A 26,763-nucleotide genomic window follows, 5' to 3' on the forward strand; every position below is an offset into this window, starting at 1 on the left:
TCTATTATTTCCATTAAAGCCCCTAGCATATTAATCACAGTTTTTAAAAATTTCTGGTCTGACAATTGCAACAGTCTTGCCATGTAACTCTGATTCTGACACTTTTTCATTTTCTTCAACCTGTATTTATTGCTTTTTAGTATACTTTGCAGTTTTTATTGTTGTTGTTGTTGAAAGGCAGACATGATGTACTGGATAAAAAGAACTAAGATAATTAGGCCTTTAGTAATTTAATACTGAAGTATAGGGGGAGAGAGGGAAAGCGTTCCCTAGCCCTATGATTAGGCCTCAGTCATTTGGTATCCCTGTGGCCCTGGACCATGAGCTTTACTGGTGCTTCTCCTTCCTTCCCTCCCCCTCCCCCTTAGGTGGGACACTTTGGCTGGAGGGGGCTGGAGTTGAGTATTTTCCTTCTCCCACATGGAAGGCTAGAGGAAGCTGGAAATGAGTATTTCACTTTCCCAGGTAGGTTAGGTTCTGATAAATCCTACCATGTTGAGCTCTGGTAAAAATTGTTTTTCTTGAGTGTAGGCTTTGTTAACAGACTAATCTGGTATATTTCAAAATGGTTCCTTTTCCTCTTTTTCTGCTGGAAGCACAAGGGGATCATTCTCTGATATTCACTGTGAAGACCTGATAGAGCTCCTGGAGGTAAAACTCACAAAAGTGTAGAATATAATTGGGTCTCCCTGGAATTTTTGAGTTTAAATTGTCCATAGCAAGCCTTCAGTAATTTGTCAATTATAATTTATATTTTCCTACCTTGGCACTGGTTGCCATAGAAGTTCCTGCTCATGAGTTTCTGCTCTTGTAATTTATGAATCTCTGTATCTACCTGTCTTTCTCTTCAATACTTGGAGCTTTGATTTGCTAGGTGAGCTCACTTCTCTGATGGATCAAAAAAGAATTAGTGATTTTTCAGTTTTTTCAGATTTTAAATTGTTGTTGGAACTCAGTGGCAATTTTTAAACTTCTTACATGCCAGACTGGAAACCAGAAGTCAGCTATGTATGTTTGTTTCTTTTTCTTATCTTATCTCTCTACCTAGGATTACCAGGATGACATTGAATATAAGGGTAATAGGTACTTCTGTCTTGTTCTTGAACTCAGAAGAAAGCATTCAGTATTTAACCATTAATAATGTTTGTTGTAGGTGTATGATCATAATAAGGAAGTATTCTCTCATTCCTAGATTGATGAGAGTTCTTTTTTTAAACATCATAAATGAGTATTGAGTGTTATAAAATGCTTTATCTGTATCTATGGCAATGATCATATGATTTTTCACCTTTTTCATATAAAGTATATTGTATTGCTTGGCATTTGAATCTTTAAGCAATTCTGTATTCCTGGGATAATCCCACTTGATCCTTTTATATATTGTTGAATTACATTTGCTACTATTTTGTTGAGGATTTTTGCATCTATATTTATGACAGAGACTGGTCTGTAGAGTTCTTCTTATAATGTATTTGTCAAGGTTTCACTGGTATCACAAAATGAATTGGGCAGTGTTTCTTGTTTGTCTTTGTTCTGAAGAATTTGTATAATACTGATACAATTTCTTCCTTGAATGTTTGAAAAAACATGAATTTAACAATCAGGGTCTAGAGTACCTCTGTGGAAAGGCTTTAATTATAAATTCAATGTCTTTAGTAGACAAGGAATTATTTTGGTTTTCTAGTTTAATAAGTGTTTTTTAAAAGAAATTTTTTTAATCTAAACTTTCAAATGTATTAGAATAAAGTTGTTCACTCATTATTATAGTATCTGTAGGAATATATACTGATAGCTTCTTTTTCATTACTAACATTAATAATCTGTTTTCCCTGTTACTTGAGCAATCTTGCTGAAGGTTTATTAATTTCATTATTTTTTCAGAGAATTATTGTTTCAGTTTTATTTTGTTCTCTATTGTACTACAGTTGTCCATTTCATTGATTTGTGCTCTCATATATGTTTTCATCATCCTCTACTGGAGGTTTTTTGTTGTCCTTTTTAGACTGAGCTTAGGCAGTTGATTTTCAACCTTTCTGCTTTTGTAGCCTTTGCATTTTAAGTTTTAATAGCTGCATTATCTGACATATACATTTTAAGGTGTCAGATTTTCATTATAATTCAACTCAGAATATCATCTAATATCATTGTGATTAATTTTTTGTGCCATAGATTTGTTAAGTGTGTTGCTTAAGTCCCGATTTATTGATTTCCTAGTTATTTTCATATTACCCATCCCAATTTTGATTCCATTGTGGTCCAAAAACTACTGTCCATGATTTCAATTTTTAAAAATTTGTTTAGACTTGCTTTATCCTTAAACATGTGTCTGTTTGAGCAATTTCCATGTGCACTTGAACAGAATGTATACTATACAATTGAGGGGGGGTTGTTTTGATATGTGTCATTTAGTATGAGTTAATCATATTGCTTAATCATTCTTGTTGATTGATCTTTTTGTTGATTTTTCTATTTTTCTACTGAGGGAGCTATGTTAAAAATCTCAACTATGATTGTGGAAATGCCTAATTTTTCTCTGTTGGCTTTGTTTTATTGTGTTGATTGTACTAGTTTTAGAATTGTTGAAATGATCCTTTTAATCATTATTCAGTGTCCTTACTTACCTCTGTTGATATGTCTTGTCTTAAAATGTGTTTATCTAATATTAATATATCTGTATCAGCTTTTTCTTTTGGCTGGTGCTTGTATGATATACCCCTTTTTTAATCTATTTGCTTTTAACCTTTTTTACCCTATATTTAAAGTTTCTCTGTTTTAAAAAACCTAAAGTTGGGTTCTGTTTTTCATCCCAGTTTGACTGTCTTTTAAAATTTGTCATATTTAGCCCATTTACATTGATATAATTTCCAATATTTGGTTTTTAATCTACCATTTTAAAATTTATTTTCTGTTTTCCCTGTTCATCTTGTTTTTGTTTATTTCTCAGTTTTTGCCTTTTTAAAACATTAATCATGCATTTTGTTATTATTTTATTTTTCCTTATCGATACATGGTATTTTATGATTCCTTTAGTGGTTATCCAGCTTTCCATTTTGAACTGCTTGGTTATGCTACTTTGCAGGGAGTAGTTAAGGGCTCAAAGCACTCATCAGCTACTTGTATATATCTTTGAAACTATGATAAGAATGCTGCACTGAGATAGCATTTAAGTCAATTCTCTTTATATTCACTATCAGCAGAATGATCTCTGGGACACCTGTGTTTCAAGGCTGCATCACAAAATGTGATCTTAAATAAGTCACTTTCCTTATTTAGGCTTCAGTTTCTCTGCTTATAGCATGGTGGTATTGACTAGTAAATTTTCCAGTAGGTTTTTTTAGCTTTAATATTCTCTTATTCCAAAAGAGAGATGTCATGGCTTGCTATTACATTTTATAAAAATCCATGACATTCAAAATCCTTTATAAAGATTAATTGCCCTCTGCTGCCACTGCTGCTAAGTCACGTCAGTCGTGTCCGACTCTGTGTGACCCCATAGAGGGAAGCCCACCAGGCTCCTCTGTCCCTGAGATTCTCCAGGCAAGAACACTGGAGTGGGTTGCCATTTCCTTCTCCAATGCATGAAAGTGAAAAGTGAAAGTGAAGTCGTTCAGTCGTGTCCGACTCTTAGCAACCCCATGGACTATAGCCTACCAGGCTCCTCCATCCATGGGATTTCCCAGGCAAGGTTACTGGAGTGGGGTGCCATTGCCTTCTCCAAATTGCCCTCTACCTCTGTAAAAAGCCAAACTATTAATGTGAAATTAATGACTAAAACCCATAAACTATCTTTTAAAACAGTAACTAGTAAGGAATAATTTTCTGAGAATATCATTTTTAAAAGTATATTCTATCAATAGTCCTACTTCTGCCATAAACGTGTAACTGATGGTGGACCCTATCTAGTAATATAAACAAGAAATCTTTAAAAATTTATTTATTTATGGTTGTACTGGGTCTTTGTTTCTGTGCATGGGCTTTCTCTAGTTGTGATGAGTGGGGGTTACTCTTTGTTGTGGTGTGCCAGCTTCTCATTGCAGTGGCTTCTCTTGTTGTGGAGCATAGGCTTTATGTGCCCAGGCTCAGTAATTGCAGAACACGGGCTTTGTTGCCCCATGGCATGTGGGATTCTCCCAGACCAGAGATTGAACCCATGTCCCCTGCATTGCCAGGCAGACTCTTAACCAATGAACCACTGGGGAAGCCCTAACAAGAAATCTTGATTGCTCTATGTGGCAACTATTTTAAGAAATTAGAAAACAGGAAGCATGAGACTATAATCTATGAAGGAAGGAAACAGACTGAGCCCTAATTATCCTGGCTTTCTACCTGGAGGCATTTAGCAGACCCTGATGTAGGGAGAACCAACCCAAGTACCATAAGACAACCTCACTGACCTGAACAATCAGAGATCAGAGTTTGGGGAAATTATAGCAGCTATAACTTGCAGAAAGGATACTGAGAGTGAAGGATATTTATACAGAGAGAGAATTCCACCAGTCTTCTCAGGGATTCTCTTGAGTTTTGGCTGAATGTTAATGTCGGGAGCCACATTAGGCATTACTGACAAAATCGAGGCACGGCCCCAACCCCCTCTCCTCGTCCCGCAGGCATGATCCTGGGATGAAGGAGTTAGGTCTTGTGATTCTGACTTGTTGTTTCCTTTCTTCAATTGAGTTGTCTGGAAAAAATGTTAAGGTGCTTATTGTTCTTGAGAGGAGCATGAGAAAGCACAAAGCCTTCTACACTTGTGCCAAAAAAATAATCTGTAAAGTTAACCATTGACATTTGTTCAAAGATCTTTACAAAAAATATTCCAAGATGAACATGTAGGCCGCAGCTTGAGGCCATGGGAAGCATTGTTATCTGAGACCTGTTTGTCAGGGAAATGTTTATGGCAAAGGAAGTTTGCTGAGTTTAGGGTTTAGGAATAATTAAGAATAGTTAGAAGCTAAAAGTTTAAGGAATGTTGTAGTGTTAACATATTTTACTATGGCTTATGCTGCTGCTGCTGCTAAGTTGCTTCAGTCGTGTCCAACTCTGTGTGACCCCATAGACAGCAGCCCACCAGGCTCCCCCATCCCTGGGATTCTCCAGGCAAGAACACTGGAGTGGGTTGCCATTTCCTTCTCTAATGCATGAAAGTGAAAAGTGAAAGTGAAGTCACTCAGTCATGTCCAACTCTGCGACCCCATGGACTGCAGCCTACCAGGCTCCTCCATCCATGGGATTTTCCAGGCAAGAGTACTGGAGTGGGGTGCCATTACCTTCTCTGACTATAGCTTATAGGGATTAGGAATTTTAGAGATATTAATAGCTAGAAGCCTTTTTAGGAGTTAGTGAGCTTAGGATACTAGAGGCAAGCGGGATTTAGAACGATATGAAATAAACTGAGGGATGTGGTATACAGCCCAGACATAAGCATGAGTTACAATGTAATCACAAGTTAAATATAGGACACTTAAGAGGAAGTCGATAATAGATAGTAAACCCGATTCTAAGAGAATCGCTGAAGCAGGAACTCTGTTTGAAGGGCAACAGTGATTTCTGGAGACAATAAATCTGGGTGAGGGGGAACTGAAAATGTCAAACCTCTGACCTAATGCTTTTGTCAAAGTATGAAAGAGAACCTGAAGCTTGAAATAAACATGCAGTCCCACAACCTTGAGTCAGAGGCTACATCATTCTCTGCCGACACCACTCATCTCTTCAGGCTGATTCCCTAGCTGCTGGAGCTGGACTCTGGCATGTTAATGCTACATGAATAGAGTGTGACTGCAAGAAACTTGGCAAAGAACAACTACGTGGGAGAGAAAAACTAATAAACTGCAAAACTATCATGGTTCACATGTTATAGAGATAGATTTAAATTTCTATATTCTCTAGTGCAATGTCTTCATTAAACACTCAGGGAATTCAGTGGAGACCCAGAAAAGCCATATCTTTGGAGTAAGGATAAATTAGCCCTAGAGTAAATGTTGACCTATTATCACCATAACAAAGTTTTAAAATGAAACCTCAAAGGGATAAAATGATCTGTGAGTGAATGAATACCCATCAGAAGAAAATTCATAGTATTTAAAGAAAAAGAACAAATTCCAAACACTTGGCAAAATAATGTACATATTACCAATATACAATAAAATAAAATAGTAGACATATAAAAAAGCATAAATCAGTCAATAGAAAGAGACTGAGAAATTAAAGAGATAGTAGAATTAGAAGATAATGACTAAAAATTAACATATGCTCAAGGATAGAAGGAAAATATGAACATATTGAAGACAGAAATGAAAACAATAAAAAACAGCATTTAGAAATCCAAGAAGTGAAAAATATAATATCTGAAATTTAAAAAAATTACTCGAAGTATTTAAATAATTAACTGTCAAATAAAAGATCAGTCAAACTAAAAACAGGGCAATAGAAACCATCCAGACAGGAGCACAGACAGAAAAAAGACAGGGGAAAAGAATTAAACTAAGCTTCATAGCTTTTAAGAGTAATGGTGAGTCATATGTGCAATTAGAGTCCCTAGAGATGATATACCAAGCTTACACACATATATATATATGTGTGTGTGTGTGTGTATATATACATGTCATATATATATATATATATATAAAATATGAAAAAATGGCTGGAAAAATTCCAAATTTGTCAAAAAATAAATCTCTAGGTTCAAGAAGGATAAACACAAAGAAAGATATATATCAGGACACACTAAAATAAATTGCTATAAACTAATGAGAATCTTAAAAGTCACCACAGATGCATTGTTTTTAGTGGGGAAAAGGTGGAAATTATCCCTGACTTCACATCCAAAAAAATACAAGTCAGAGACATTGCAATGGCATCTTCTGGAGTCCTATAAGGAAAAAAATAATCTTGAATTCCACATTTATTAAAAATATACTTCAAACTGGAAGGTGAGATAAAGACATTTCAGACAAAAAGAAGTTCTGAGAATTTACAGCCAGTGAGTTTTCTCTATGGAATATTTTAATGAAATTTTATTAGGAAAGGAAAATAATTCTAGATGAAAGCTTAGGTTTTTAAAAAGAAATGAAGAGTATTGGAAATGGTAAATCTGAAGGCATTTTCTAATAATTAATTTAGAATATAATTTTTTAAGATATAATTAATTTAGGTACAATTTACTTTACAGCAAAACATATAACAATGTATTATGGAGTTTAAAACGTTTAAAAGTATTATGTTTAAAAACAAAAGCACCAAAGAGGGGATATTTTTAAGTTTCTTACATTGTATATTAAATGGTATATTACTTGATGATAGACTGTTGTAAGTTAAAGATACATATTCTTGACCAACCAATAGAATAATGAAATAAAGAGGTACTACTAATAAACCAACAGGGGAGAAAAAATAATTCTAAAAAGTTAAATTAATTAAATATAAAATATAGAAAACATAGCAAAATGGTAGACTTAAACTCTATTGACAATAATTACATTAAATATAAATGGACTAATTGTACTAATTTTGAAAGATGGAACTTATCAGATTGGCTTTAAAAACAAGAATGAATTAATACACTGACTATAAGAAACACAGTAAATATAAAGATATAGATAAGTTTGAAGTAAAAGGATAAGCAAAGATAATGCAAACATTAATTAAGAAAGCTGAAGTGGTTATATTAATATAAAAGTAGACTGTTAGGTTCAGTTCAGTTCAGTCGCTCAGTCGTGTCTGACTCTTTGCGACCCCATGAATCGCAGCACACCAGGCCTCCCTGTCCATCACCATCTCCCGGAGTTCACTCAGACTCACGTCCATCGAGTCCATGATGCCATCCAGCCATCTCATCCTCGGTCGTCCCCTTTTCCTCCTGCCCCCAACCCCTCCCAGCATCAGAGTCTTTTCCAATGAGTCAACTCTTTGCATGAGGTGGCCAAAGTACTGGAGTTTCAGCTTTAGCATCATTCCTTCCAAAGAACACCCAGGACTGATCTCCTTCAGAATGGACTGGTTGGATCTCCTTGCAGTCCAAGGGACTCTCAAGAGTCTTCTCCAACACCACAGTTCAAAAGCATCAATTCTTCAGTGCTCAGCCTTCTTCACAGTCCAACTCTCACATCCATAACCACAGGAAAAACCATAGCCTTGACTAGACGGACCTTAGTTGGCAAAGTAATGTCTCTGCTTTTGAATATACTATCTAGGTTGGTCATAAAGGAATATTACCATAGTTTTAGAAAAGATATTCCATTATGATTAAAGAGCTCAGTCATCAGGAATTCATAACATTTCTAAATGTGTATGCATCTAAAAACAGAGGCTTTAAATGCATGAAGCAGAAGTTGACAAACTGAAAAAAAAAGACAAGTCTATAATTATTGTTGGAGATTTCAATACTTCTCTTCCAAAATTTGAACAAAATAGACAGAAAATCCATAAGAATATAGAAGACCTGAAAAACATTATCAAACAACTTGACCTAATTGACATTGATAGAGCATTACACTTAAAAATTATAGAAAGGTTATTCTTTTCAAATATATATGCAAATCTCAAAAAATAAAGCATATGCTAGAACATAAAACAAGCCTCAATAAACATATAAGGACTGAAATTATGGAGCATATATTCCTTGTTTACAGTGGAAATAAATTGCAAATAGATAAAATTACATATAGATAACAAAAATATCAAATGTTTGGGAATTAAAACACATACTTCCAAATAAACCATATAACAGAGGAAAAAAACAAGGAAATGTATAAAATATATTAAACTGAATGATAATGAAAACACATCCTAACAAAATATGATAAAATTAAAGTAGTACTTTGAGGGAATTTCATAGCTTTCAATATTTATAATAATAAAGGATGAAAAGTGACCAATAGATTCGAGGCAAATCCAATAAAATCCAAGGTGTTTTATTTTGATGGGGTATGGAGAGGCACTTCATGGGAAATGGGGAAACAGTGTCAGACTTTATTTTGGAGGCTCTAAAATCACTGCAGATGGTGATTGCAGCCATGAAATTAAAAGACGCTTACTCTTTGGAAGGAAAGTTATGACCAACCTAGATAGCATATTCAAAAGCAGAGACATTACTTTGCCAACAAATGTCCGTCTAGTCAAGGCTATGGTTTTTCCAGTGGTCATGTATGGATGTGAGAGTTGGATGGTGAAGAAAGCTGAGCACTGGAGAATTGATGCTTTTGAACTGTGGTGTTGGAAAAGACTCTTGAGAGTCCCTTGGACTGCAAGGAGACCCAGCTAGTCCATTCTGAAGGAGATCAGCCCTGGGATTTCTATGGAAGCAATGATGCTAAAGCTGAAACTCCAGTACTTTGGCCACCTCATGCAAAGAGTTGACTCATTGGAAAAGACTCTGATGCTGGGAAGGATTGGGAGCTGGAGAAGAAGGGGACGACAGAGGATGAGAAGGCTGTATGGCATCAGTGACTCAATGGACGTGAGTTTGAGTGAACTCCGGGAGTTGGTGATGGACAGGGAGGCCCGGCGTGCTGCGATTCGTCGGTTTGCAAAGAGTCGGACACCACTGAGCGACTGAACGGAACTGATGGAGAGGCAAACAAACTGATTCTAAATTCAAATGGAAATGTCAAGCCAAAGATAGCCAAAACAAATTTGAATTAGAAGAACAAAAATGGAGAACTTAATCTATGTCATTACAAGATTTACTATAAAGCTCAGTAATCAAAACAGTTTGGTGTTAGTGTCAGGATAATGAATTAATCAATTAAACAGAACAGAGAATCCAGAAATGGACTTATATGTGTGAAGTAACAGACTGGATCACAGATTTAAATATAAAACTAGAATTGTAAAGCTTCTAGAAGAAAATATAGGCGAGTACTTCATGATCTTGGTGGAGGTAAAGATTTCTTAGATGAAAACGCTAATCATAAATAAAATAACCTTGATAATTATAATTGGATATGTAATTGGATAACAGCAATATAAAATACTATGACTCCTCACAAGATACCCTGTGAAAATAAAAAGGCATACTGTAGACTAGGTTAAAAGATTTGAACTTACATAAATGTATAAAAGATATGTGTCTGTTTATATATAAATAAAACGTGTAATATAAAAAAAATTATATGTATTATATAAATGCATAATTTATATTGTATAAATATGTAATATATAATGTATATATAAATGTAAAAAACTCTTAAATCTCACCAAGCTAAAGGCAAATGATTGCATATAAAAATGGCCCAAATATTTGATTAACACTTCACAAAAGAAGATATATAAATGCTCAATAAGTATATTAAATTATGTTTTATTCTATAGTCATTAAGAAAGTGTAAATGTAAGTTAAAGCCACTCGAGATACCATTCTACAATCACTAGAATGACTAAAAGTATTAACACTAAGAAGTGCTAAGGAGACTACAAAGAAACTAGAAGTCCCATGCATTGTTGATGGAAGTGTAAAATGATGCAGCCCCTATGGAAAACTATTTGGCAGTTTCTTTTAAAATCAGATTTATAATGACTCCACTTTTAAAAGCAAGTTCCATTCTTAGAGGGAAAAAAGATATATGTATTCATAAAAAGGCTTCAGAATGAATTTTCATAGTGGCCCCAAAGTGGGAGAAACCCACATGTCCAAAAACAGGTGAATGGATAAATAATTTGTGATGTTTTTGTATAATGGAAATCTATCCATTAACAAAAGGAATCAAAGTCCTAATACATGCTGCAACATGATTGAATCTCAAAAATTGTATGCTAGTTGAAAGGATTCATATCCGAATAGTATTGATGTATACTGCATACTTTCATTTTTATAAAATTCAAGAGTAGGCAGAATTATTTTGTAGCAATAGAAGTCAGATCCATGGTTACCTGGCTTAGGATTGTAGGTAAATGACTGAAAGGGAGCATATGATAACTTTTTGGAAATGTTCTATATTTTTTTGTGTGTGGTGACTGCTACATAAAAGTTTAATTTGACAAAATTCATCAAATACACATTTAAGACGGGTGAAATTATTATATGATATATATTAAATTATATATTGATATTGTTAATAAAAAGAAATGTAGTTCTGTCACTGTTTAACACACACAAAGTGATCTTCTTTAGTATATTAAAGAATTTGTTTTAGTAATTACTATGTTCAGAGCTTAAGTAATATGGAAGAACACAAAGTAGTATTGGAAACATTCCCTGATCATGAAGGGACTTAGTTAGGTAATATGGAATGAACTTGACTATATATTCAGTCATACGGTGATAAAATTGTTAAGTAATAGCAGTGATAGATGGAGAAGAAAGAGTTATGAAGTTCAGAGTTAATGAGTTGATACCTGGAAAAAGTATAAAAAGCACAGTGCCTGAGAGATAATATGTGCTCAGCAAGTGTTATTTTGCTTTTCAGAGGATGAGAATTTATGCATCAAGTGATGAATCAAGGCATGATCGAGGAGGTAATATTTAATGTAGGTACTGCAGAATAGGAGTGTTTTTCATAGGTATCAAGAAGTGGGGAGACTTTAATGTTAGGAAGATGTCATGATCAAACACTTGGAAGTGAAAAAGTATAAGACATGTACAGAAGAGTAAGTTATGTTTGGTGAATTCATTTAAAAAGAATGAACAGTTTCAGGTAGCAAAAACAGTGGGAGATGAATCACTAGGGTCAGATTATCAAGGGCCCTTAGAACCAACTTGAGTATATCCTTATTTTAAATTGATCTCTTATGGATTGTCAATGCATAAATAAAACATACAGGAAGGGATATTTTATCAGTAAAGACTTATTTTGTAATTTTGCTTTATAACATTAAATATAAAGTCAACTAACCAGAACAATGAAGCTGCTTTGATGAACATGAAACTGAAATTGGGGCTTGCTAATCTTAGATGGGAGTTGTGTTTAATGACCTTGAGTTTCTACTTTTGCTCTTCTTGTTCAGTCAGTCAGTGGTGTCTGACTCTTTGTGACCCCTGGACTGCTGTCCTTTATTATTTCCCAGAGTTTGCTCCAACTCATCCTCTGTCATCCCCTTCTCCTCCTGCCTTCAATCTTTCCCAGCATCAGGGTCTTTTTCAATGGGTCAGTTCTTCTCATCAGATGGCCAAAGTATTGGAGCTTCAGACATCGATTGCATCATGTTCAGAAAATTCTAATTCAGATAGCTAAATAATTGTAGATAGCAGTCCTATAGTATTTTATCTTAACATTGTTGCATGTCTTTCAATAAAGCAAGAGGCTTATTTCAAGGTTTGCATAATAAATGTTTCACTCAGGTAATACAAGTTGATGCATTGGTGATGTTCAGTATGTTAAAATTGCATAACCTGCAGTGGTAAAGAATCCACCTCCCAATGCAGGAAGTGCAGGTTCACTTTGATCTCTGAGTCAGGAAGATCCCCTGGAGTAGGAAATAGCAACCCACTCCAGGATTCTTGCCTGGAGAAGTCCATGGACAGAGGAACCTGGTGGGCTATAGTCCATGAGGTAGCAAAGAGTTGGACATGACTGAGCATGCGCACATGCTGTGACAGGTTTTGTTGTGGTTTTCTTTTTGTTCAGTAGTTTTTAAAGTTACAACTGGCTTTTTTTTTTTTTTTTAAAGCCAACTCAATTAGTATAAGCAAAACCAGGAATATATTGGCTTACATTATCAAGAATCACAGGAGCAGAATTTGGCTTTTCTTTTTGGGGATGTAACTATGCTGCTGCTGCTGCTAAGTCGCTTCAGTCGTGTCTGACTCTGTGCGACCCCATAGACGGCAGCCCACCAGGCTCCTCTGTCCCTGGGATTCTCCAGGCAAGAACACTGGAGTGAGTTGCCATTTCCTTCTCCAATGCATCCAAGTGAAAAGTGAAAGTGAAGTTGCTCAGTAAGTGTCCGACTCTTCGTGACCTCATGGACTGCAGCTGACCAGGATCCTCTGTCCATGGGATTTTCCAGGCAAGAGTACTGGAGTGGGTTGCCACTTCCTTGTTAGGTAACTATGCTAACATGATACAAAGATTTTGTCTCCTCTCTATCTTTTCCTATCTGCTCTTCTACTTTTCTTGTTATTTATGGCATTATTCATTCTTATTGCAGACAGGCTCCATGTACCAGGGAGAATGGCCATGACGATCTTAGGCCCACATGCTTATAATTTTCAACTTGAACGTAAGAGAGCCTTTTTGGATAGTTTCAGGAGAGAATTCTGACTGGGTCAAATTCCTCTGTGTCTGGAAAGAGCAGTAGATTGCAAACAAGGCAGACTGCAAAGCACTGTGATTGACAACTTCATCAGGACAATATTGGCATTCAGAAATACAACCCAAAGAAATTCTATCAAAAGAAGAAGTATAAGATACAATGGGTGCATGAAATTATTGTTTTCACAGTCCTATGAAGTTTAAAAAAAGCAGTTAAATATGTAATTGAAAGAGTAAAAATGAAATCAAACGTTTGTAGAACACAAAGAGCAATGTCTCGTGTTACATGATTTGAATACCTTAGCCTTTAGCAATGGAGCAACAGAAAAGCATCAGTCTGTGCACTTACTTCTGTGCACTGCGTACATGAAATAAACTGTAATTTGGAAAGGGTTACTTTTTGAGTTCAACAGTATTTTTAAGCAGCATCTTCGCATTTCCTTAGTTGATGATTTCAGGTAAAGAAAGCTCTTTGTTCAGACAAGGTAAGGCGTTATGGAAAATGCAGTGTGGAGGAAAAAGAAGACCAGCATAATGGAGTATGTATGGGAGATGTGGCTGTTGAACACGACTTTAACTGCAATACCACTTTTAGCATCCCTGTCTAAAGAACTAGAGTGCTTCACTCCACATCTGAAGGAATTAATAATAGACATAATTTTTTCTATTATTGAACATTACTTTATTCTACTATTTTCTATTGCTATGCATTATAATGTGTACACAGGGTGTGATCACTAACCTAGAGCCAGACATCCTGGAATGTGAAGTCAAGTGGGCCTTAGAAAGCATCACTACGAACAAGGCTAGTGGAGGTGATGGAATTCCAGTTGAACTATTTCAAATCCTGAAGGATGATGCTGTGAAAGTGCTGTACTCAATATGCCAGCAAATTTGGAAAACTCAGCAGTTGCCACAGGACTGGAAAAGGTCAGTTTTCATTCCAATCCCAAAGAAAGGCAATGCCAAAGAATGCTCAAACTACCACACAATTGCACTCATCTCACACGCTAGTAAAGTAATGCTCAAAATTCTCCAAGCCAGGCTTCAGCAGTACGTGAACTGTGAACTTCCAGATGTTCAAGCTGGTTTTAGAAAAGGCAGAGGAACCAGAGATCAAATTGCCAACATCCGCTGGATCATGGAAAAAGCAAGAGAGTTCCAGAAAAACATCTATTTCTGCTTCATTGACTATGCCAAAGCCTTTGACTGTGTGGATCACTATAAACTGTGGAAAATTCTGAAAGAGAGGAGTATACCAGACCACCTAACCTGCCTCTTGAGAAACCTATATGCAGGTCAGGAAGCAACAGTTAGAACTGGGCAGGGAACAACAGACTGGTTCCAAATAGGAAAAGGAGTACGTCAAGGCTGTATATTGTCACCCTGCTTATTTAACTTCTATGCAGAATACATCATGAGAAACGCTGGGCTGGAAGAAACACATGCTGGAATCAAGATTGCTGGGAGAAATATCAATAACCTCAGATATGCAGATGACACCACCCTTATGGCAGAAAGTGAAGAAAAACTAAAAAGCCTCTTGATGAAAGTGAAAGAGGAGAGTGAAAAAGTTGGCTTAAAGCTCAACATTCAAAAAACTAAGATCTTGGCATCTGGTCCCATCACTTCATGTGAAATAGATGGGGAAACAGTGTAAACAGTGTCAGACTTTATTTTGGGGGGCTCCAAAATCACTGCAGATGGTGACTGCAGCCATGAAATTAAAAGACGCTTACTCCTTGGAAGGAAAGTTATGACCAACCTAGATAGCATATTCAAAAGCAGAGACATTATTTTGCCAATAAAGGTCTGTCTAGTCAAGGCTATGGTTTTTCCAGTGGTCATGTATGGATGTGAGAGTTGGACTGTGAAGAAAGCTGAGTGCCAAAGAATTGATGCTTTTGAACTGTGGTGTTGGAAAAGACTCTTGAGGGTCCCTTGGACTGCAAGGAGATCCAACCAGTCCATCGTAAAGGAGATCATTCCTGTGTGTTCATTGGAAGGACTGATGGTAAAGCTGAAACTCCAATACTTTGGCCACCTCATGCAAAGAGTTGACTCATTGGAAAAGACTCTGATGCTGGGAGGGATTGGGGGCGGGAGGAGAAGGGGATGACAGGGGACGAGATGGCTGGATGGCATCACCGACTCGATGGATGTGAGTCTGAGTGAACTCCGGGAGTTGGTGATGGACAGGGAGGCCTGGTGTGCTGCAATTCATGGGGTCACAAAGAGTTGGACACGACTGAGCAACTGAACTGAACTGAACTGAACTGATGCATCATAATAGAAAAAAGTAATTTTCACCAGGATTTCCCTGGTGGCTTAGGTGGTAAAGAATCTGCCTGTAGAGGACCGGATCGATCCCTGGGTCGGGAAGATCCCCTAGACGAGGAAATGGCAATTCAGATTCTTGCCTGGGAAATCCCATGGACAGAGGAGCCCAATGGGCTACAGTCCATAATGTCACAAGGAGCTGGACACAGCTGACTGACTAGCACACACATAATTATTTTTTTCTATTATTGAAAGCTGCTTCATAAAGACTATAAAACTGATGTCAAGTAATGATTCAAATAGGCTTTTCGGTGAAACTGGCACTGAACTGGAGCCAGGACTCTATCACAGACTGTTTGACTTTGGGCAAGGCAAGGTCAGGAAGGTGACTTCCATATCTTGACTGTGTTCCTTCATTTCTGAAATGAGGTTTTAGTCTTAGTGATCATTGAAGTCTTGGCTACAGCAGGAGGCTGTGAGCCTCTGATTCACCTGCTAGTTGTCCCTCTTTTTGTATATTGGCACTGGTAGCAGTTGTACTTTGATATATATGTGGGAGGAATTTGGTTTTCAATTTGTGACCCCATGGACTGTAGCCTACCAGGCTCCTCTGTCCATGGGATTTTCCAGGCAATAGTACTGGAGTGGATTGCCATTTCCTTCTCCAGGGTCTTCCCGACCCGGGGATCGAACCTGGGTCTCCCACATTGTCGACAGACACTTAACCATCTGAGCCACCAGGGAAGTCTGATACTTTTAGGTGCTAAGCAGCTTTGGAAAGCAGATGAAATAGATACCTCTTACCTGCACATATAGAACAATGTGAGTTCCATGAATGTATGTTAAGTGCCAGTTTTAAGTGGCCCCTATAAAACATTATCAGAATTTGGTAGATAAAAACAGTACAAAGAGAGAATATTGAACTTAATGTGATGATGTCTATATATGTATTTCTGGCAGCTCTTAAATGTGGGGCTTTCTCTCTGTCATGAATATGTCAAAATTGTGCATCTAAGAGTTCAAATGACATTTTCAATAGCTACCATTGACACACACATACCGAGACACTCACAGTATATTATCTAGTAAAGTGGTTGCAGAATTAACATTTTTCCTGGAAGGAATATATCTGATTTAATGACCAAATCATTTTAAAGCAGCACAACAGAATTTCACAGGAACTAAATCTATTTCTTCACACCGATCATGCGTGTTTTACTGAAGCATTGAGTCATTAGCATGTTTATAATGGTTCTAATTTAGCACAACATTTTCTGAATTTTATCCTTGAGTCATTTACAAATTGTTCATATTGAATAAACAAAGGAAACAGATTGCATTTTATACTTAGTAATTTATCTGAAAGAAGAGGGGAGGGTTAATTGTTTCGAAGTTTTGGTCTGTTTGGGGAAGTGAGCTTGCTTTTTCATTGCTAGGCATAAATGCCATTTCTCATCTTTTGGGGGATGGGGGGGGGAGGCTATGGAGGAGTAAAATGAAAAATTAGGACCAGGACAAGATTGGGCCACTCCCAGAGGGGAGTGTGGAGCAAAAGGGGAGCTGGCACGAGATTATCCAAAACAGTTGGTGCATTCCTTAATGATCAAGTGCTTGAGAAGTCCAGCTCTTCCTGGCAGAGCATCTGTGTTGATGTTTATATCATTGCCCTGCTGTATGGGAAAGGCATGCTTTCTCTCACTGCTTGGCTAAAAATAGGATGGAATATAGCATTGTATGAGATATTTTAAGATAGCAAAAACATTTAAGAGGTTAAAGGTTTGACTTTTGGATCAAAAAAGATCAGTGATATAACTCGTGGTGTTCCTTGAAGACTGAATTTTATCTACAGTTTGTCAGTGATTCGAACTCTTGGTTAGGCAAGTTATTCTAGGTTCATTTGGTGCAGTCTGAGAAGCCCACTCTACTGTCTTTTCTGTCAGCTTCCCGGCATGAAGAGCAAGATTGAGAACAGCCTCTATTTATACCCCCTTGATCGTATTTGGAAAATCAGTTGTTTCACTGGAGAGAGGGAGAGAGAGAGAAGGAGAGCACGCACAGTCGTCAGGGAGTGTGCTCTGTACGTTACAGTGACTTCAAAATAAAACTGGCGCATTTTAGTGTCTAATTATTTTAGTGAGCTTGGAGGGTTTTAATTAAAATTTAAGAGTGCTCTTCAAGCTCTCCAAGCTCCAATTTTATCCCACTGTATTGTGGAGCACTTGTCACTGTGGAAAAATGTACAGTAACTGCCATGTGCAGCTCTGTTTCCTAATGAAAAATATGAGATTGATGATCAGCAGGGATATAAATATATATTATCAAAATTAGCTGTAAACCAAGGTCAAGGATACTTTTGATAAGTTATCACTGTTCTTTGGATACATAGAAAATGTATTGCCCTTGAATTTATGATTCCTGTGGTAAAAATAAAAGGGATTGCTTTAAAAAAAGTTTAAAAAGCAGTAAGAAATATGCATACAGAAGGGCAGGCATTGTTTCTCACTAAAGTATTTTAAAGTTATTTTCTATGTCATATTTCTAATGTTTTAGCATTTCTAACTTTAAGTATCACTTTGAGGTAAAAGGAATAATGGTAAGTGTTTGCTCACAGGTAAACTGTTTTAAAGTACAATAAAAAAATTTTCCCATTATCCTTTCCTGTTCCCTGTGACTTCGTTTTAGTGATTATTTCTTTATTTACTCTCTTAGACTCTTTACTTTGCTTAGAGTAAGAGTTAATAATACTACTGCAAGTTTAACTAGGAATAATTTAAAATTCTTCCTAAAACATCATCATTTAGATTAGGAAATAAATATCTTACATACTCTCACTTCAAATTTCTCTTATGCTGTGAAATTAATTATTAGCATGATAAAACATTCCTGAGTTACCTGGTTTGATACCTGGGTACTTAAGAAGCAGAAACATTGCTTTGCAATCCATTATGCTGGATATTTATAACATGTTAGTTCTGAATTATATCTTTCTTTTTTTCCTTAGAAAAAGTTTATTGAAATAGAAAAACTTAGATTTGCAAAGGAAAAGGGAAAACATAGCTATGCAGCTGAGAGTTAATTTATAGCATATCAAAACCCTTTACATCCTTGATTAAAAATGAACAAGAACTGAAGTTCAACTCTTAACTTTTGATAGTGGTGTTTTTCTCACATTATTTACAAAAATTGGACAAGATAAATATAATAAACTCTTGCATTTCATTAGTTATGTATTGTTTTATGGACACTAATTCTTTCAAAGGAATAGGAATTAATTTTGGTATGTACATATTATGGTGACACATACTATAATATTGTGATACTATAATGTAGTTTTTTAATCTTAATTTCCAAAAGGTATTTTAATTAGCTGAATTAGTCTTCTCCTAATTAGCTGAAGACAACTCAGTCAAAATACTAAAATTTGAGTAGTCAAACTCAGATAATGAAATACACTGTATATTTTTTCATTGTTTTGAGGACTGTGGCACTATCATAACTGTATTAGATGTTTACCAGTCAATCATGTAAAACATATTTTCCTGTGTAGAGTGGTCCAAGAATTCTGGGTGATGTTTAGTTCTTTTTTTCCATTTGGAATCCTGCATGAGTACTGAATTCAAACGTGGACTTAATCTTTCCCTGTACATAATGCAAACTGAACTTCTTTACTTATTTTGACCTCTTTGATTTCATGGTCAGAAAGGGGCGAAGTCTGATCTGATGAACTGCCTCTGTAAAGCTAGAGTCCTAGTAATATAGTTGAAGTATGTGGCAGAAAGAGGATGAATACTTGATTTTTTATTTTTGTCCTTACCTGGATATTATTTTGAATGGTAAATTTGAAAATATAGATTTCATTTAGTTTTATCTATTATATATGTCCTCATTTCAAGTCAGAAACTTCTTGGTAGAGGCAGTAGTATCCTCTGCCTATGTAGTTTTTAATAACAACCTGCATCTCTGGACTTTCTTCCCTCACCTTACTTGTTTTACATTACATTATGGAGTGTGCTGAGTACTTATTGTGTATGTATGTCTTTAGAGGGCTGGCAAATAGATTTTAGGTGAGAAACTTGTTTTTCAAGAGATTTTCTCAGTTTTGAATGTTGAAAAAGTGGTATGTTGTGACTTTTATTGCCCTGGAGATAAAGACAATCAGTGATCATTACTAAATATTTTCATGAGCTATAAATATAGATATGCAAAGACTGCTTTATTTTTTTCCTTTCAGTTTCTTCTACTGAAATGAGAATTTATATAGCTAGATTAACTCAGCATTATGGTGAGGATTAATTTTCTAATAGAAATGTGAAATGTTTTTAATTTATTAACCATTTAATTAATGACTAGCTCTTATATAAAGCTGTGCCTTCAAACATATTTGATAAATATTTGAAATATATGTTCATGTTGTCCATATAATTCTGTTTTCTCCTATGAAATTTTAGCATTCTTTTCCTGGAGCTCTGAAAGATTTCAGGTCTATTAATAGAAATGAGAGACATATTTTAGCTGTTTTACATTTAATGTATACCTAATCCTAGTTCATGAACTTGCTCTGAATTTTCGATCATTACTAGTAAATTGGGATTTTGTCTTGATCATTATAATATGTTGACTCAACTCAAATTTTAACCAAACAAGTTATGCTTTAGTATTTATGTCAGTGATTATCAGTTTAGTATGATGCTGTAATATATATTAAAGAGTTTGTTTTTTTTTAAACTAACAAAACTGAGTAGGAGAGGAAGTTGAAGACATTTTGTTGATTATTCTTATACATGACCTAATGTTATATCCAGAAATTTAAACCTGATTTGAGAAAAAGTAATCTCTGATAGCAAAAAGCAGAGACATTACTTTGCCAACAAAGGTCTGTCTAGTCAAGGCTATGGTTTTTCCAGTGGTCATGTATGGATGTGAGAGTTGGACTGTGAAGAAAGCTGAGTGCCGAAGAATTGATGCTTTTGAACTGTGGTGTTGGAGAAGACTCTTGAGAGTCCCTTGGACTGCAAGGAGATCCAACTCAGTCCATTCTAAAGGAGATCAGTCTTGGGTGTTCATTGGAAGGACTGATGCTAAAGCTGAAACTCCAGTACTTTGGCCACCTCATGTGAACAGTTGACTCATTGGAAAAGACCCTGCTGCTGGGAGGGATTGGGGACTGGAGGAGAAGGGGATGACAGGGGATGAGATGACTGGATGGCATCACCAACTCGATGGACATGAGTTTGAGTGAACTCCGGGAGATGGTGACGGACAGGGAGGCCTGGCGTGCTGCAATTCATGGGGTCACAAAGAGTCGGACACAACTGAGTGACTGAACTGAACTGAATCTCTGATAGCCATGACTTTGAAGATTTCCTTCTTAACCCTCATACCTAACATTATCTTTTCTTTGACTTTCGCCTAGAAACAAAATATGTACAGAACAAAGTATACACCATGTTTCTGAATTAAAATCCAAGAGAATATTTTGGAAATTAAATGCAGACTGAACATATGCATATGCATAGAGACCCTATTGGCAGATGACTCAGAATCCAATTTTTGATCAAAGTGGTATATCATTTGTTTAAAAGAAAATAATTAATAGGAAAGCCTGGAAGAAAAGGAGGAAAGGAAAGAAGGGAAGAAGTAAGGGGAGGAGCAAGGAGTTCACTTAATAGAATCAAGCTGACTTCTATTTAGAAAGAACTTTGGCTCCTGTGATAGCTAGTTCTTCATCAGCCATTTCCCAACACACTGATCTGGATTCCATCCATTTCTTGATTGATTGATCATGTCATAGACAAATGTTAATTGTTTTCACCAATATGTTCTAACCATGCAGTGGTCTTCTCATCTCTTACCCAGGGGCTCACTGTCTTTGCCTAAGCTTATCAAGTTTCTGAAATCCTTTAGATCCATCTTAACCCTACTGTCATTCTGAAAAATTCAAGGAGGATTTAGAAGTTGGAGAAAAAATGAAAGGGAAAATGCTAAAGAGATAGGTACTGATATGGGAGAGAAAAAACATTTGGAGTTGAAATAAGTATTTTAAATATAATTTTAAAAAAGGTTATCAGAATTTTGACACTTGGAATGTTAAAGTATAATGGGAGTATGCTTTGCACTAAGGATTGAGTATTTAAATCTGCTTTCCCTTTTGGAAATGTGGGTTGTTTATTAAAATTTGAGACTTAAAAGATGCATGTAAGTAGTTATAAGCAGTAGCTGTAGTTTCAAATCTACCTGATCAGAGAAAAAATAACTTATTGATAAAAATTTGCTAATTATTAGAACACTCTAAAATGTAAACTTCTGTAAGCTTTTTGAATCTTATAGAAATAAGTGTAATAACTTCCAAAATCTAGTATGCTGTTTAGGAATGCAGTAGGTCAAATAGCATTTAAACAAGGATCTTCTTGAAAAGATCATGCATCTCTTTTTATATAAAGGTTTTAACTGTTTTTATTACTGGGAGCCAGAGAATATCTTGAGTTTATTTTCTTTGCATTTTACTGTAAATGGGTATTTTACAAAAGTTGCCATCTGTGTATTTCTTTTTTAAGGAACAAGGAGTTACAGGTTGATTATTCTCTTCTCACTTGAAAATTTGCCATTCTTCCTTGAATAGCACACAAATTTTGCTTGGACTTAAAAAAAAAATCACCTGAATTAAAAGGAATAATATCTAAAGTTAAGCTTGTAGAAAAAAGCTCCTTGTTCTGTCTTATTAGTCTAAAGAAATGATAAATTCTGGCTGAATATTAATTAGCTAAAATTATAATAACAAGATAAGATTATTGAGCATGTCTTTTTTTCTCCTGGGAATATTGTAAATAATTTTCCAGCCAAAAAAGTTTAGTTGTAGTATTTTATAATAGATAGAATAATATACTTGTCTATATCCTAGGGTTAAAGCAGCAACAACAACAAAATCTTTGTTGTTTTTGAATGATAGAATTTCTCCATTAACTCCATAGACTTCTATATTTGTAATATTTTAATACTTATCTAAAACATGTATAGTTTTAATACTTACTTTTTTATTTTAATAGATTCCTCCTGCATGGAAAAACTACTTTCAAAAGATTGGAAGGAAAAAATGGAAAGATTAAATACCAGTGAACTTCTTGGAGAAATTAAAGGTATAGTATACAAAATATCAAACATATCAATGTAGAAATGTTATTTTGTAACACAATACATCTGCTTATCTTCTGTACCCCAACATTAAATGCTTGCCTCTAATATTTATTTATATTTGAGAGGGTAAATATATAGTGTGTTCCCAAACTTTTATTCTTTTGTAATGTTTATAGAATGAAAAATTTCCCTTTTTATAGTCTATAAACATATAACTTATAGGACAAACTACTTCATTAGTTTCCTCCTTGGCACAGAAGGAAAACAGTAGCTTTAGCTGTGCTGTGCTTAGTCACTCACTTGTGTCTGACTCTTTGCCCGCCAGGCTCTTCTGTTCACTGGGGTTTTCCAGGCAAGAATACTGGAATGGGTTGTCATACCCTCCTCCAGGAATCTCCCTGACCCAGGGATTGAACCAGGGTCTCCTGCACTGCAGGCAGATTTTTTACCAGCTGAGCTACCAGGGAAGCCCATAGTTTCATTTGCTGAACAAAAAAGTATGAAAAAAAATGTAATGTCAAAAATGAACAAATTAAATAAAGATAATTTTAGTCCTTCCTTTTGAATTTATAGTAGCTTAACTGATGAATCCAAATCACTAATTTCAATTTTTTTTCTGGTCAAAAATGATCAGCTGTAGTAACTATAACAAAGGAGTTTATAGAATGTGCTATTTATATTTATGACTGGATTCTGAAGCCTGGTTCCCTGTTCAAATTCTGGCTCTGTCACTTACTAGATGAATGACTTGGGGCAAGTCACTGAAGGTTTCAATGTTTGGAATTCCTTGTATCTAAAATTAGGATAGTAAAAGTACCTGGGCTTCCCAAGTGGTGCAGTGGTAAAGAATACACCTGCCAAGGCAGGAGATGCTGGAGATGCAGGTTCAGTCCTTGGATGAGGAAGATCCCCTGGTGGAGGAAATGACAACCTATTCCATTGTTCTTGCTTGGAAAATTCTATGGACAGAGGAGCCTGGTGGTCTACAATCCATGGGGTCACAAAGAGTCAGACACGACTGAGCACACACAACAAAAGTACCTACCAAGGCTCGTTAAGAGAATTAGTGTAAGTAAAGCTTTTAAAATGGCTTGCACTTAAGAAAACCCTCATGAGGGAAAGTTGTGGTTGTTATTAACTGCCCATAGGATCTTAGGTTAATTAATCTCAAATAGATTTCACAGAACTTAACATTTCATGATCTCTGACCTGGCTGAGAATGAGCATCCTTATTTTAAAGATAATTGATTGGCATTATTATTTTGAAACAAATTAAGAAGTGAGCAGTCCCAATCCATTACAAAATTAACCTGGTCTATCAGTTAAGCAGCTATACTTTTTGCCCAGTCCTTGTTGATTCTTTTATGGAGATGAAGTACTGTATGAAGTACTGGAGTAGCTTTGGGTATTGTGGGTAGAATCTGTTGTCATCAATTACTTTTCTCGATCGTCCCTTACAGATAGTCATTGCTCTATCTGTCACTGTCCCTTAAACTGACAATTAATTACATTCGTTTTCTGAATTTATCAAATGACTTCAGGTGAATATTCCCATGGATAATTTCTCATTTAAGATGAACATTTGGTGATAACTATCTGATGAAAATTTTATTTTGAATTTATTACAGAATATTGCCTAGTATTCAGACGTGTTATGTTCAACTCGAAGAGAAAGGGTAGTCGTATCTTATCCAAAGAATAATTAATAACATTCTATTAACTAATGCAGTATCAAAATCAAGTGGAAAGTGGGTAGTATTTTTGAATTTCACTGCTTCTGTTTTGAACTCATAAAGGCTATTTGCTATTTTGGAAAAAAAAAAGAAACTCAATTTATAACTGACGTGTAGAAAGTCATTAGTGACATATTCTTTATCCAGCTGCAATAACATGGTGTGTGCTACTTTGCACGTCATTCTCTGTTTTCTTCCCTTTCCAAAGTCATTGGTTTTATGACAGTGAGTACAGAAATGGTTTATGCAAAGGCAAGCTTTTGCCAGCGTGAATGATGGGGGTCTTGTTTTCTCTCAGTAAAGTGGAAGCTAACATTTTATTATGTTATGATTCAGCATCAAGTTTTTATGATTTGGGTTATCTTTCCAATCCCACTTTCTATATTTCTTTATTTTTGATTCAAAAATGCAAAACTGTACTAGTTTTATGTAGTCAAAATCTCGAAAGTGAAACATGCAAAATCAGGCTTTTCAAATTCTTTAACTTTTTGTTTTTCTGGATTCTGTTTGTAAAATGTGAACTTTCATTCGTGTGCTGCCCTGTTTTTATGGGCATAGAAAATAAGATTCTTACTAAATTTTTCATTTTGATTTACTCTACATCAGTGTCTGTTTTTACATCTTTATATTTTGTCAGCATAATCATATGAAAAGATTCTAAAAATATGATAAAAAAAAACAAAAAAATTTAGTTAAAATAGCATTCAAGTAGTTTGATTGAGCCACTGCTAAAACTCAACACACACTTTTATTATAGGTGAGATCAAGTCAGTTATTAGTCACCAAAATTAGTTTTGATTATTCAGAAAATTTAGGGTGATTTAATACTATCTCTAAGAAAAACATACCTGGGGAATTTCGTGGTGTTTCAGTGGTTAGCCCTCTATTCCTCTACTACGAGGGTATCGAGTTCTATCCCTGTTTGGGGAACTAAGATCCCACCTGCCATGCGGTACGGCCACAAAATAAGTTTAAAAAAAAAAAAAGAAGAAATGAAAAACATACTACTATGGTTTAGTGTATCTTAGCAATGTGTATTTATATATTTCATTATTTTTCCCCCATTATAAAATTCATATGTATTATAAAAAGAAAAACACCTAAAGGAAAATATAATTGTCCTTTAATTCTACCTGTATTATAGTGTATATCCTTTCCATTTTAATGTGTGTATATACCTTAGAATTATTTTCCCTTAAAATTAGAATCATCTTTTTACAATTTTTTGTAATTTACTTTTCCCATTTAATGATATATTTTGAATTTCCCTATGATTAGGTTGTCTTCTAAAATATTACTTCTATTTGCAGCAAATATGATATAAAGTGAGGTTCTTATAATTTGACTGAGACTGTTATTCAATATTTAAGGTTTTATTGTTTGTCATTATAAAGAAAACCTTGAATATGGCTAAATTTTTAGTATTTTCAGTGTTATTTAGTAATTATTTTCTTAGGATATAGATATAGTCTGAAAAAGTGAAATTACTGGGTTGAAGAATGTGTTCTTTTTAGAAAGACTTTTAGTTCATATTGCCACGTAGCCCTTCAGATAGAATATAAGGTTCTGTGCTCTCACTAGCAAGTATTTCCTTGCCAGCTATGATTATTTTAAACATTCCTTGCCAGTGTGATAGGGGAATATAACATTGTTGCTGATATATTTTGAATTCATTTGATTTTGATTGATAATGAGACGTTTTACATAAATTCATTTGGATTAAATATCTCTTCCTTTGTAAATTGTCCGTTTACGTTGTTTGCCCATTTTTCCTTTAGAGGATTTGTTTAGTTCTTACGGTTTCATAAGACTTTTTAGTGGTACTAGCCTTTCTTTGTCATATTTGTGTATTTTGTCATTTTACTGTATGGTTTTGTCATCAAATCTTTCCCTCCCTGTTTTAATGCTCTTTTTGTTCTTTTTTTTTTTCCCCAGTTTGGGGTTTGTTTAGAAAGGTTTCTCCCAATCTAAAATTATATTCTACTGTATTTTCTTCTAATTCTTTGACTATATTTTTATACACTTAACCTTTTCATTCCTCTTGGATATATTTTGATGGATAATTTCAATTTTTTTCCTCAAGCAGTTAACCAAATATCTCTGTATCACTTATTAAATAACCCATGTTATCCCATCTGACTTGAAATAACATCTTTTATTATATATAGATTGCATATTTGCAGCCACTCTCATTTTTTAGCTCTTTTCCATTTATCTTTCTATCTAAACTTTTAAAGTGCTAGGCTGTGTTAATCACTGTAGCTTTATAGTATTTTTGAACAGTATTGCAAGAACTCATTCAAAATTTTTCTTTAAGGTGCTTCTATACTTCTATAAAATTTGCCTTAGATTTAGAAGGTGTTAATTAAAATTGCAAAGTGATTTTTTAAAAGGTTATAAAACTATAAGGTAGCTAAAATCTTTTTAATGTTGAA

The 26,763-nt window shown here is 35.1% G+C and overlaps 1 protein-coding gene across 12 annotated transcripts in view; it reads left to right on the forward strand.

Moving 5' to 3' along the window:
• SOX6 (SRY-box transcription factor 6) overlaps window positions 1–26,763 on the forward strand; it is a 712,355-nt gene that overhangs the window by 394,017 nt on the left and 291,575 nt on the right. For all 12 annotated transcript variants that reach the window (XM_040258270.1, XM_040258272.1, XM_040258273.1 and 9 more), the window contains one exon: window positions 22,508–22,597. In XM_040258270.1, coding sequence (XP_040114204.1) covers window positions 22,508–22,597 — 90 coding nt within the window. The remainder of the gene's footprint in view (window positions 1–22,507; window positions 22,598–26,763) is intronic.

The sequence above is a fragment of the Oryx dammah genome, unplaced genomic scaffold, assembly GCF_014754425.2.
Source record: "Oryx dammah isolate SB20612 unplaced genomic scaffold, SCBI_Odam_1.1 HiC_scaffold_17, whole genome shotgun sequence".
NCBI classification, from domain to species: domain Eukaryota; kingdom Metazoa; phylum Chordata; class Mammalia; order Artiodactyla; family Bovidae; genus Oryx; species Oryx dammah.